At 42.4% G+C, this 12,607-nt stretch overlaps 2 protein-coding genes across 2 annotated transcripts in view; one reads left to right on the forward strand and one right to left on the reverse strand.

Annotated features, from left to right (window-relative positions):
* The window catches only part of Naalad2 (N-acetylated alpha-linked acidic dipeptidase 2), a 114,385-nt gene that overhangs the window by 88,618 nt on the left and 13,160 nt on the right, over positions 1 to 12,607 (reverse strand). The window lies entirely within an intron of this gene.
* LOC130872593 (methyl-CpG-binding domain protein 3-like 2B) lies at positions 215 to 1,474 on the forward strand. Its single transcript, XM_057766761.1, has 2 exons — positions 215 to 259; positions 851 to 1,474. Exons 1-2 carry the CDS (start codon positions 215 to 217, stop codon positions 1,472 to 1,474), a joined length of 669 nt encoding a protein of 222 aa, XP_057622744.1.

Here is a 12,607-nt window from a genome sequence, read left to right on the forward strand (position 1 = left end):
GCTGGGATCAAAGGCGTGAGCCACCAATACCACCCAGCTTCCCTCGAAGTTTTAACACTCATTGGTTTATCTGAAGGTTGGATTGTCTGATAATTTGATTACCTATCTCTCCTCCTATATAAAAGGCAAATTGGAAGAGAAAGACTGGCATTTCCAGCAATTCCGGCCCTGTCTACATCTCAGTAGTGGAGTCTTTCTGACAAGCTCTAAAACCATGGAGGGACCTTCAGGAAACTCATTTCCAAGCCAGCCTTTGATCGTGAGTACATAATTCATACTCATTGTAGAATATTCATTCTTGGTCTTTTTCTTTATATTTAAACCTTTTTAATTTAATGCATAGTTGTAATCGGCACAAACTGATACCCTGTGGAAAGCTGTTACCTACTTGTTAAAATTTGCTGGAAGAAATTTCAAATGTACTTCATCAGCTCATAATGACAAGGCGTCTTTCTGTGAAAGGCATTGCTGGATGATTTTTATCCTTGCATGAACATCTAGAGTGTTCCTTCATAAACTTAGATGGAGGGAATCTGTGTGTAGAGACCCCTAGCTTCCTATCCGTAATAGTCCTATGAGCTAGATGTTCCTGAAGCCCGATGACTAGTGTCTTTATTGTAGCAACATTGGGAACCCAGTGCAAATTGTAATTCTGGGCCCCACCCTAGATTTTTGGGGTACAGATATTTGATGTTTAGAAACTTCACAGATGACTTTAGTCCATCCTGTGATCTGAGACCCATTTCTTCAGAGAAAAGGGATAATAGAAGATCCATGAGCTGAGAAAATCCTGCATAACTCTTAGTAGATTCCATCCATGTGTTATTTACATTTTACTTTCTTTTTAAAGGGAAGGCTCACAAGGAGTATAATACCTCCGAAATTACAGAAGGGGTTCCAGGCTGTCCGGAACAAGGACAAAAGCAAACGCCGAGGGAAGGTAACTTCTCCTATGAGGATGACCAGTTGCATCTTCAAAAGTTCTGTGACCAGAATAACGGCCCATCCTGAAAATACCACCAGGCACAACAGGCAAGAAGAGACGTTGGAGAAACCCCAGCAGCTCTGTGCATTCAGGAGACTGCAGGAACATCACATTGAAGACGGTACAGGGAACCTACTAGGTCCACTGTGTCTTTCAAACCCTGCAAAAAGAACTGCACGAGGGATGCGGGCTGGAGCCAAGGTTCCTAGTGGTGTCAATGGTCTGCACACTTCAAGGTTCACCTCTGTCCAATCCCCGAGGTCAGAAGGGACAGTGCGAGAGGCTCGTGAGCAGTCGCCATCTACATCCTACAGTCAAGGGGTGACAGTGCCAATGGCTCTTCAGCTGTCGCCATCTGTTAACCTTCAACAAGTAACTGCTGCGGATATCCGGAGACAGTCCCGGAGGGTGGCGAGGGCCAGGAAGAGACTGGCGGAGGCCTTAGAATTAGACAGGCTTGCCAGGCAGGAAGAGAACATGGAGGGATAGAGTGGTGATGACTAAGTGGAAGAAGCAAAGGTGGAAAGTGTGAGCATGGTGGACTCCACGAAGGAACTTCCTTTTTCTTGTAGGTCTTTTGGGTTTTATTTTGTTTTTCGAGATAGGATTACTCTGAGTAGCCCTGGCTGTACTGGAACTCTGAGATCATGCTGGCTTTGACCACAGAGACGCCAGGAATATGGTTTTAAATAAAGGCTTGCACCACTACCGCCCATAGCATTAATTGTCTGTTTTTATATAACAACCCTACTCTGATGATTGTATACCCAAATCCCACCCTTTAAAGCTCTTTTTAAAAGGTAAAACTATAACCAGTAGTGTTTTATTTTTTCCTTTTATTGTTTTTCAAGGAAGGCTTTTTCTGTGTGGCTTTGGAGCCTGTCCAGGAACTAGCTTTATAGACCAGGCTGGCCTTGAGCCCACAGAGATCTGCTTGCCTTTACCACCCCAGTGCTGGGATTAAAGGCGTGTGTCACCACCTCTTGGCCTGAAGATTATATCTTGATAATACCTCCTACTTGTTACTCTCTGATTGCAAAGCATCACTAGGTGAGCATTTCTTACTCAAACAATGCATGTCCAACATTTTGTCATTGTGATGTTACCATCCCTACAGTGCTCAAGAACTCCAGCTGAGTTTTTTTTAAGTGAACAATTTCTTTTCCCTTTCTTTCTTTGTTTGTTTCTCTCTCTCTCTTTCCTTTTTTCCTTCCTTTCTTCTTTCTTTCTTTCCTTCTTTCTTTCTTTCTTTCTTTCTTTCTTTCTTTCTTTCTTTCTTTCTTTCTTTCTTTCTTTTCTGAGAGGATTTCTCTGTCTATCCTGGAACTAGCTCTTGTAGAACAGGTTCACCTCGACCTCACAGAGATCCCCCTGCCTCACTTAGATCCACCTGCCTCTGCCTCCCGAGTGCTGGGATTAAAGGCGTGCACCACCACCACTGGCAGCAATTAATTTTTGAAAGTGGAATTAAATAGATAATCTTCCTGTGGGCTTCACTTTCTTACTGAAAGCAGGGACTATAGAGAGCTAGTGTAAAATACAAATCTTGGACCTGCGGAAGGAAAAGCAGGCATTTGAACAAGATTTTCAGTTATCCTGGTGCATAGCAGAGGTGGAAAGTCCTGGCTAAGGGATGGAGCCCTCCCAGGGAGGGAAGGCATCAGGAGTAGTCTCCTAGGAGTCAGCAAAACAGCGAGCACCTGTTAGAGCCTAAAGACCATGTCTGTTCACTGTTTCCATGATGCAGTGGTGAGGATCCTGGCAAAAGTCAATCCAGATGCTATGAGTTCCAGATAACTGTAGACCCAAGTTGCCTTAAATGTTCAGTTGGAGATTCTGGCTCACCCCTGTTTTGTCAGGGAAGCCCCATTCCCCGCCCCAGCCCTGCCTGATCAGAGTCTCCAAACAAAGGAAATGCGCCCCAAAGCCCATTCTTGCATTGTTGACTGAACCTTCCTACCCTGAAATTGGCAGCCACCTTAGTCTCCACCTAAGCGCTCAACTTTTGTTCATACTTGGGCTCAAGCCCATCTTGTGGTGGACACATCATCACCCCTTGCCTACAGCCTATAAAATCTCGCTGTTTTACTTCAGGGGGACTTCTCTGGCCTTGATCTCTGGAACCAGAGAACCCACTTGTGAGTTGGTTTGCTCAAAAAATTGTTGCTGAACTTTTTCAGTTTGGCTTGATCTGGCTTATTGTGTTGGGGCAGGAACTTATTATTGTGTGGAGGTGCAGAAAACCTATCCTTAAATATTAGCAGAAAAGCACACTTCTGAATAGAAACACAAAATAAATAAAGAGAAAATCAAATTTAGCATCTGGATCCAAGATGAAATCTGGAGCCAGGAGAACTAGGCCAGCTTGGGGCCATCGGCACAGTAGGCCTGCAGGATGAGCAGAGAGAGCTGTGTGTGCAAAGGGCAGCCACTGAGAACAGGGTGAGAAACTGACCGAATGGCCAGCTTAGCACTGTTCCAGAAGAAACCTTGTCACTGCAGACGACAGCCCTCAAATTCATTAAGAAGCACACCCATTTATTTTAAAAGGAGAGAAAATTATTAGGAACAATAGGATTGAATTATCCCCCTTCAGAAATGAAGATAGCTAACTACATAGTTATCAAGACAATCATGATTAGCTCACAATACATTTACATACAGGTCAGACTTCCTCCACACCAGGAATCAAACAGTTAAAAACATAAGGGAATGTTTAATATTTACATGATAAATATAAAATGCTCAGAGAATTCAAAATTTTTACATATCGCATACATACTTAATTAACGAAAAGGAAAGATATGCTGGGGCTTGATTGTAAGATTTGCTATATTGATTCTCAGATTATTTTGAAAATTAATCAGCTCCAATTAAAACAACAAATGCCTTTTGACAAATTAATGATATATTATTCTTAGAAAATATAAACACGAAAAGAAAGACAGAGAGGTAGAGAGAAAAGGAAAAGAGAGAAAGGAAGAAAGAAAATCTAGTAGAAAGAGAGATCATCCTAAATGCATTAATATGTTTATGGTAAATTAGTATATTGATACAATGCCATATATAATACATAACGGTGTGTGTTCATGTTATATCAACAGCCCTTTAATGTATTTGTTGGCATAAGCTATGACAATTGACACAATATTGCACAATGCCATAAACAGATCTACAGAGCAGAAGTAGCCAAATGATGTGCACATGACCCACTAAAATGTATAAATAAGAAGGTGCAGTCTGGAAACAACCTACCTGAGGATGGAGAAATACCACTTTTGGGCATATACCAAAGGATGCTCAATCATATTAAAAAGGATGTTTGTTCAACTATGTTCACAGCAGCATTATTTGTAATAGCCAGAACCTGAAACAACCTAGATGCCCCTCAAGTGAAGAATCAACAAAGAAAATGTGGTACATTTACACAATGGAGTACTACTCAGTGGTAACAAACAATGACATCTTGAAATTTGTGTAGCAATGAGCAGTGGCCTGCGTACCCGCCCATATGCAGCACGGCTAGCTTTATACCCGAAATTAGAACTAGGAAACTGTATTCTTTTAAACACTGCTGGGCCCATTAGCTCTAGCCTCTTACTGGCTAATTCTCACATCTTGATTAACCCATTTCTAATTATCTGTGTAGCACCACGAGGTGGTGGCTTACCGGAAAGGATCTTAACCTGTGTCCATCTTGGAGAGGTATGGTATCTGCCTCACTTCCCTTCTTCCCAGCATTCTGTTATGTCTACTCCACCCACCTATGTTCCGACGTATCAGGCCAAGCAGTTTCTTTATTAATTAACCAATGAAAGCAACAGAATGATTGAAGACCCACCTACATCAAATTTGCATGTAAATGGATGGAACTAGAAAAAAACATCCTGAGTGAGGTAACCCAGACCCAGAAAGATGAACATGATATGTATTCACTCGTAAGTGGACACTAGCTGTAAAGCAAAAGAAAAGGAGTCTATACTCCTCAATTTGAGAGAAGTTAGTAACAAGGTGAACTGAGAGAAACATCTATAAATTCCACTGGAAAGGGGAATAGACAAGAATCTCCTGACAAAATTGGGTGCATGGGGATTGGGTAGAAGGAAGAAAGAAGGGGAAGGGAAAATGGGAAGAAGGAGGAGAGCTAGAGGGAAAGTGGTGGTTGTGATGTGGGAAGGAAGGAGAGCATGGAAAGAGATATTTTCATTGATGGAGCCATTATAGGGATAGCAAGAAACCTGGCACTAGAGAAATTCCCAGGAATCCACAAGGATGACCCCAGCTAAGACCCTAAGCAGTAGAGGAGAGGGTGCCAGAACTGCCTTGCCCTACAGTCAGATTGATGTCACCATTAATGTCATCATAGAACCTTCATCCAGCAACTGATGGAGACAGGGGCAGAGATCCACAGCAGAGCACTGGGCTGATTTCCTGAACTCCAGTTGAAGAGTGGGAGGAGTGAGAATATGAGCAAAGCAGTCAAGACCATGATGGAGACACCCACTGAGACAATTTACTGAGCTAATGGAGCTCACCAACTCCAGTCAAACAGGGAAGGAACTAGCATAGGATCAAGCTAGACCCGCTGAATGTGGGTGACAGCTGTATGGCTGGGGCAGACTGTGGGGTCACTGGCAGTGGCACCAGGATTTATCCCTGCTGCTTGTACTGGCCTTTTGGAACCCATTCTCTTTGGACGAATACCTCTCTCAGCCTGGATATAACGAGGTCCTTCCTCAGAGCAATGTGCCTGGCACTATCTGAGGAGTAGATGGGTGATTGGGAGGGGGAAATGGTGGAGGGAATGGGACAAGTGGAGGGAGTGGTATGTAAAATGAAAAAGGATAGTTTACTTTTTAAAAATATATATTAAAAAGTAAGGGATAAAAAGAAGGTACAGTCTGAGATGGAAGAGAGATAGACCCAGTAGGTACTGAAAACCCTGGCATGTGTTCACAGGTTTATAGGGATCATATCAAAGATTTCAGGAAACAGGGTATTCCAAGTTCCCTAATAAACGCTGAATTCCTGCCTACTAGCTTTCCTGGTTCTATGCTCATACCAGCAACATAGCAAACCAGGTGAAAATAATTAGAATTAAAGTTATATAGTAGAACCTGGAGGTGGTGGCACACACCTTTAATCCCAGCACTTAGGAGGCAGAGGCTGGCAGAAATCTGTGAGCCAGTTCCAGGACAGGTTGTGAACTTTACTATACCTGGAGTGAAATTCAATCCAGATATGGAGGACACACCAGTGGTCCAGATCTTGGGACAGGAAGACAACCTGCCTTTGATCTGGATCTTGAGGCTGGAAGACACAGACTTTTCATCCACATCTTGACCTGGAAGATAACAGTTTTTTATCCAGATCTTTTTTGTTTTGTTTTGTTTTGTTTTGTTATTCGAGACAGGGTTTGTTTGTGTAGCTTTGGAGCCTGCACTGCAACTTACTCTGTAGACCCGGCTGACCTCGAACTCACAGAGATCCTACTGCCTCTGCCGCCTGAGAGCTGGGATTAAAGGCCCGTGTCACCACAGCTTAGCTTGATCCAGATCTAAATGCCAGAAGACACACCCTTTTAATCCAGATCTGGGCCACACCTTCTTCTGGAAGCCTATATATGAACAATGGAAGAAGGAAGGTTCATTCTTTGCTTACTTGCCGTTGCCTTTTCAACACATCCATTTCTTCACTGGATTCTGCTTCTTCAGGATTCCAGCATACACAGAAGACCAGCTGAGATAGCCAGCCTTGTGGGACTGAGCAGCCACTGGATGCTTGAACTTCCATTCATAGTCAGCCATTGTGGGACTATTGCCTGTAAGTCATAACATTAAACTCCTATATATATATATATAAATTCATTTTATATGTCTGTGACTCTAGAGAAGCCTGACTAATCAGGGTTAGTATTAGGGTTGGGGTTATCCAGTATCTAGTCCTTCAATTAAGCAGGCTATGGCTACAGGAAGGGTTTTATGACTGTCAGGGAGAAAAATTATCCCAGCATTCAACATCTTAACTTTTATAAGAAAAATATTTCATTAAGAGAGGGGATTACAATAAACTCTTTTCACGACTCTGAACAATGATTTGGTTCTTAATACTGTGTACTTTAGTACTGTTTAACTGTTTAACTTAGTACTGTTTAACTCAGAACACAACACTCCTATCCCAGGCCCCTTAAGAAGAGGCAATATTCCTCTAACTTTTCCCAGGTAAATATTTTTTCGGGATAGGATTTCTCTGTGTAACAGCCCTAGTTGTCCTTGAACTATCTTTTTTTTTTTTTTTTTTTTTTTTTTTGCTTGTTTTTGAACTCTGGCTGTCCTGGGACTACACTGCAGACCAGGCAGGCCTCGAACTCACAGAGATCCGCCTGCCTCCGCCTCCCGAATTCTGGGGTTAAAGCTGTGCACCACCACTGCCCATCCTCTTGTGCTTTCAATACAGGATTTCTCTGTGTAATAGTATCTCAACTGTCATGGAAATGGCTTTATATACAGGCTGGCATCCAACACACAGAGATTAGCCTGTGTCTGCCTCCCAAGTGCTGGGATCAAAGGCGTGAGCCACCACTGCCACCCAGCTTCCCTAGCAGTTTTAATACTCATTGGTTAGCTGAAGTTTGGATTGTCTGATAATTTGATTACCTATCTCTCCTCCTATATAAAAGGCAAATTGGAAGAGAAAGACTGGCATTTCCAGCAATTTCGGCCCTGTCTACATCTCAGTAGTGGAGTCTTTCTGACAAGCTCTAAAACCATGGAGGGACCTTCAGGAAACTCATTTCCAAGCCAGCCTTTGATCGTGAGTACATAATTCATACTCATTGTAGAATATTCATTCTTGGTCTTTTTCTTTATATTTAAACCTTTTTAATTTAATGCATAGTTGTAATCGGCACAAACTGATACCTTGTGGAAAGCTGTTACCTACTTGTTAAAATTTGCTGGAAGAAATTTCAAATGTACTTCATCAGCTCATAATGACAAGGCGTCTTTCTGTGAAAGGCATTGCTGGATGATTTTTATCCTTGCATGAACATCTAGAGTGTTCCTGCATAAACTTAGATGGAGGGAATCTGTGTGTAGAGACCCCTAGCTTCCTATCCGTAATAGTCCCATGAGCTAGATGTTCCTGAAGCCCGATGACTAGAGTCTTTATTGTAGCAACATTGGGAACCCAGTGCAAATTGTAATTCTGGGCCCCATCCTAGATATTTTTGGGTTACAGGTATTTGCCATTTAGAAATTGTCACAGATGACTTTAGTCCATCCTGTGATTTGAGACCCATTTCTTCAGAGAAAAGGGATAATAGAAGATCCATGAGCTGAGAATATTCTGCAAAATTCTTAGTAGATTCCTTCCTCTGTGTTATTTACATTTTACTTTCTTTTTAAAGGGAAGGCTCACAAGGAGTATAATACCTCCGAAATTACAGAAGAGGATCCAGGCTGTCCGGAACAAGGACAAAAGCAAACGCCGAGGGAAGGTAACTTCTCCTATGAGGATGACCAGTTGCATCTTCAAAAGTTCTGTGACCAGAATAACGGCCCATCCTGAAAATACCACCAGGCACAACAGGCAAGAAAAGACGTTGGAGAAACCCCAGCAGCTCTGTGCATTCAGGAGACTGCAGGAATATCACATTGAAGACGGTACAGGGAACCTACTAGGTCCACTGTGTCTTTCAAACCCTGCAAAAAGAACTGCACGAGGGATGCGGGCTGGAGCCAAGGTTCCTAGTGGTGTCAATGGTCTGCACACTTCAAGGTTCACCTCTGTCCAATCCCCGAGGTCAGAAGGGACAGTGCGAGAGGCTCGTGAGCAGTCGCCATCTACATCCTACAGTCAAGGGGTGACAGTGCCAATGGCTCTTCAGCTGTCGCCATCTGTTAACCTACAACAAGTAACTGCTGCGGATATCCGGAGACAGTCCCGGAGGGTGGCGAGGGCCAGGAAGAGACTGGCGGAGGCCTTAGAATTAGACAGGCTTGCCAGGCAGGAAGAGAACATGGAGGGATAGAGTGGTGATGACTAAGTGGAAGAAGCAAAGGTGGAAAGTGTGAGCATGGTGGACTCCACGAAGGAACTTCCTTTTTCTTGTAGGTCTTTTGGGTTTTATTTTGTTTTTCGAGATAGGATTACTCTGAGTAGCCCTGGCTGTACTGGAACTCTGAGATCATGCTGGCTTTGACCACAGAGACGCCAGGAATATGGTTTTAAATAAAGGCTTGCACCACTACCGCCCATAGCATTAATTGTCTGTTTTTATATAACAACCCTACTCTGATGATTGTATACCCAAATCCCACCCTTTAAAGCTCTTTTTAAAAGGTAAAACTATAACCAGTAGTGTTTTATTTTTTCCTTTTATTGTTTTTCAAGGAAGGCTTTTTCTGTGTGGCTTTGGAGCCTGTCCAGGAATTAGCTTTGTAGACCAGGCTGGCCTTGAGCCCACAGAGATCTGCTTGCCTTTACCACCCCAGTGCTGGGATTAAAGGCGTGTGTCACCACCTCTTGGCCTGAAGATTATATCTTGATAATACCTCCTACTTGTTACTCTCTGATTGCAAAGCATCACTAGGTGAGCATTTCTTACTCAAACAATGCATGTCCAACATTTTGTCATTGTGATGTTACCATCCCTACAGTGCTCAAGAACTCCTGCTGAGTTTTTTTTTAAGTGAACAATTTCTTTTCCCTTTCTTTCTTTGTTTGTTTCTCTCTCTCTCTTTCCTTCCTTCCTTCCTTCCTTCCTTCCTTCCTTCCTTCCTTCCTTCCTTCCTTTCTTCCTTTCTCTTTCTTTCTTTCTCTCTCTCTCTCTCTCTTTCTGTCTTTCTTTCTTTCTTTCTTTCTTTCTTTCTTTCTTTCTTTCTTTCTTTCTTTCTTTCTTTCTTTCTTTCTTTCTTTCTTTCTTTCTTTTCTGAGAGGATTTCTCTGTCTATCCCGGAAGTAGCTCTTGTAGAACAGGTTCACCTCGACCTCACAGAGATCCCCCTGCCTCACTTAGATCCACCTGCCTCTGCCTCCCGAGTGCTGGGATTAAAGGCGTGCACCACCACCACTGGCAGCAATTAATTTTTGAAAGTGGAATTAAATAGATAATCTTCCTGTGGGCTTCACTTTCCTACTGAATGCAGGGACTATAGAGAGCTAGTGAAAAATACAAATCTTGGACCTGCGGAAGGAAAAGCAGGCATTTGAACAAGATTTTCAGTTATCCCGGTGCATAGCAGAGGTGGAAAGTCCTGGCTAAGGGATGGAGCCCTCCCAGGGAGGGAAGGCATCAGGAGTAGTCTCCTAGGAATCAGCAAAACAGCAAGCACCTGTTAGAGCCTAAAGACCATGTCTGTTCACTGTTTCCATGAGGCACTGGTGAGGATCCTGGCAAAAGTCAATCCAGATGCTATGAGTTCCAGATAACTGTAGACCCAAGTTGCCTTAAATGTTCAGTTGGAGATTCTGGCTCAACCCTGTTTTGTCAGGGAAGCCCCATTCCCCACCCCAGCCCTGCCTGATCAGAGTCTCCAAACAAAGGAAATGTGCCCCAAAGCCCATTCTTGCATTGTTGGTAAGTACTGAACCTTCCTACCCTGAAAATTGGCAGCCACCTTAGTTTCCACCTAAGCGCTCAACTTTTGTTCATACTTGGGCTCAAGCCCATCTTGTGGTGGACACATCATCACCCCTTGCCTACAGCCTATAAAATCTCGCTGTTTTACTTCAGGGGGACTTCTCTGGCCTTGATCTCTGGAACCAGAGAACCCACTTGTGAGTTGGTTTGCTCAAAAAATTGTTGCTGAACTTTTTCAGTTTGGCTTGATCTGGCTTATTGTGTTGGGGCAGGAACTTATTATTGTGTGGAGGTGCAGAAAACCTATCCTTAAATATTAGCAGAAAAGCACACTTCTGAATAGAAACACAAAATAAATAAAGAGAAAATCAAATTTAGCATCTGGATCCAAGATGAAATCTGGAGCCAGGAGAACTAGGCCAGCTTGGGGCCATCGGCACAGTAGGCCTGCAGGATGAGCAGAGAGAGCTGTGTGTGCAAAGGGCAGCCACTGAGAACAGGGTGAGAAACTGACCGAATGGCCAGCTTAGCACTGTTCCAGAAGAAACCTTGTCACTGCAGACGACAGCCCTCAAATTCATTAAGAAGCACACCCATTTATTTTAAAAGGAGAGAAAATTATTAGGAGCAATAGGATTGAATTATCCCCCTTCAGAAATGAAGATAGCTAACTACATAGTTATCAAGACAATCATGATTAGCTCACAATACATTTACATACAGGTCAGACTTCCTACACAGCAGGAATCAAACAGTTAAAAACATAAGGGAATGTTTAATATTTACATGATAAATATAAAATGCTCAGAGAATTCAAAATTTTTACATATCGCATAATACTTAATTAACGAAAAGGAAAGGTATGCTGGGGTTTGATTGTAAGATTTGCTATATTGATTCTCAGATTATTTTGAAAATTAATCAGCTCCAATTAAAAGAACAAATGCCTTTTGACAAATTAATGATATATTATTCCTAGAAAATATAAACACAAAAAAGAAAGACAGAGAGAGGTAGAGAGAAAAGGAAAAGAGAGAAAGGAAGAAAGAAAATCTAGTAGAAAGAGAGATCATCCTAAATGCATTAATACGTTTATGGTAAATTAGTATATTGATACAATGCCATATACAATACATAACGGTGTGTGTTCATATGTTATATCAACAGCCCTTTAATGTATTTGTTGGCATAAGCTATGACAATTGACACAATATTGCACAATGCCATAAACAGATCTACAGAGCAGAAGTAGCCAAATGATGTGCACATGACCCACTAAAATGTATAAATAAGAAGGTGCAGTCTGGAAACAACCTACCTGAGGATGGAGAAATACCACTCTTGGGCATATACCAAAGGATGCTCAATCATATTAAAAAGGATGTTTGTTCAACTATGTTCACAGCAGCATTATTTGTAATAGCCAGAACCTGAAACAACCTAGATGCCCCTCAAGTGAAGAATCAACAAAGAAAATGTGGTACATTTACACAATGGAGTACTACTCAGTGGTAACAAACAATGACATCTTGAAATTTGTGTAGCAATGAGCAGTGGCCTGCATATCCGCCCATATGCAGCACAGCTAGCTTTATACCCGAAATTAGAACTAGGAAACTGTATTCTTTTAAACACTGCTGGGCCAATTAGCTCTAGCCTCTTACTGGCTAATTCTCACATCTTGATTAACCCATTTCTAATTATCTGTGTAGCACCATGAGGTGGTGGCTTACCAGAAAGGATCTTAACCTGTTTCCATCTTGGAGAGGAGAGGTATGGTATCTGCCTCACTTCCCTTCTTCCCAGCATTCTGTTATGTCTACTCCACCCACCTATGTTCCGACGTATCAGGCCAAGCAGTTTCTTTATTAATTAACCAATGAAAGCAACAGAATGATAGAAGACCCACCTACATCAAATTTGCATGCAAATGGATGGAACTAGAAAAAAACATCCTGAGTGAGGTAACCCAGACCCAGAAAGATGAACATGATATGTATTCACTCATAAGTGGACACTAGCTCTAAAGCAAAGGAAAA

This window comes from Chionomys nivalis, chromosome 4, assembly GCF_950005125.1.
Source record: "Chionomys nivalis chromosome 4, mChiNiv1.1, whole genome shotgun sequence".
In the NCBI taxonomy this organism is placed as follows: Eukaryota; Metazoa; Chordata; class Mammalia; order Rodentia; family Cricetidae; genus Chionomys; species Chionomys nivalis.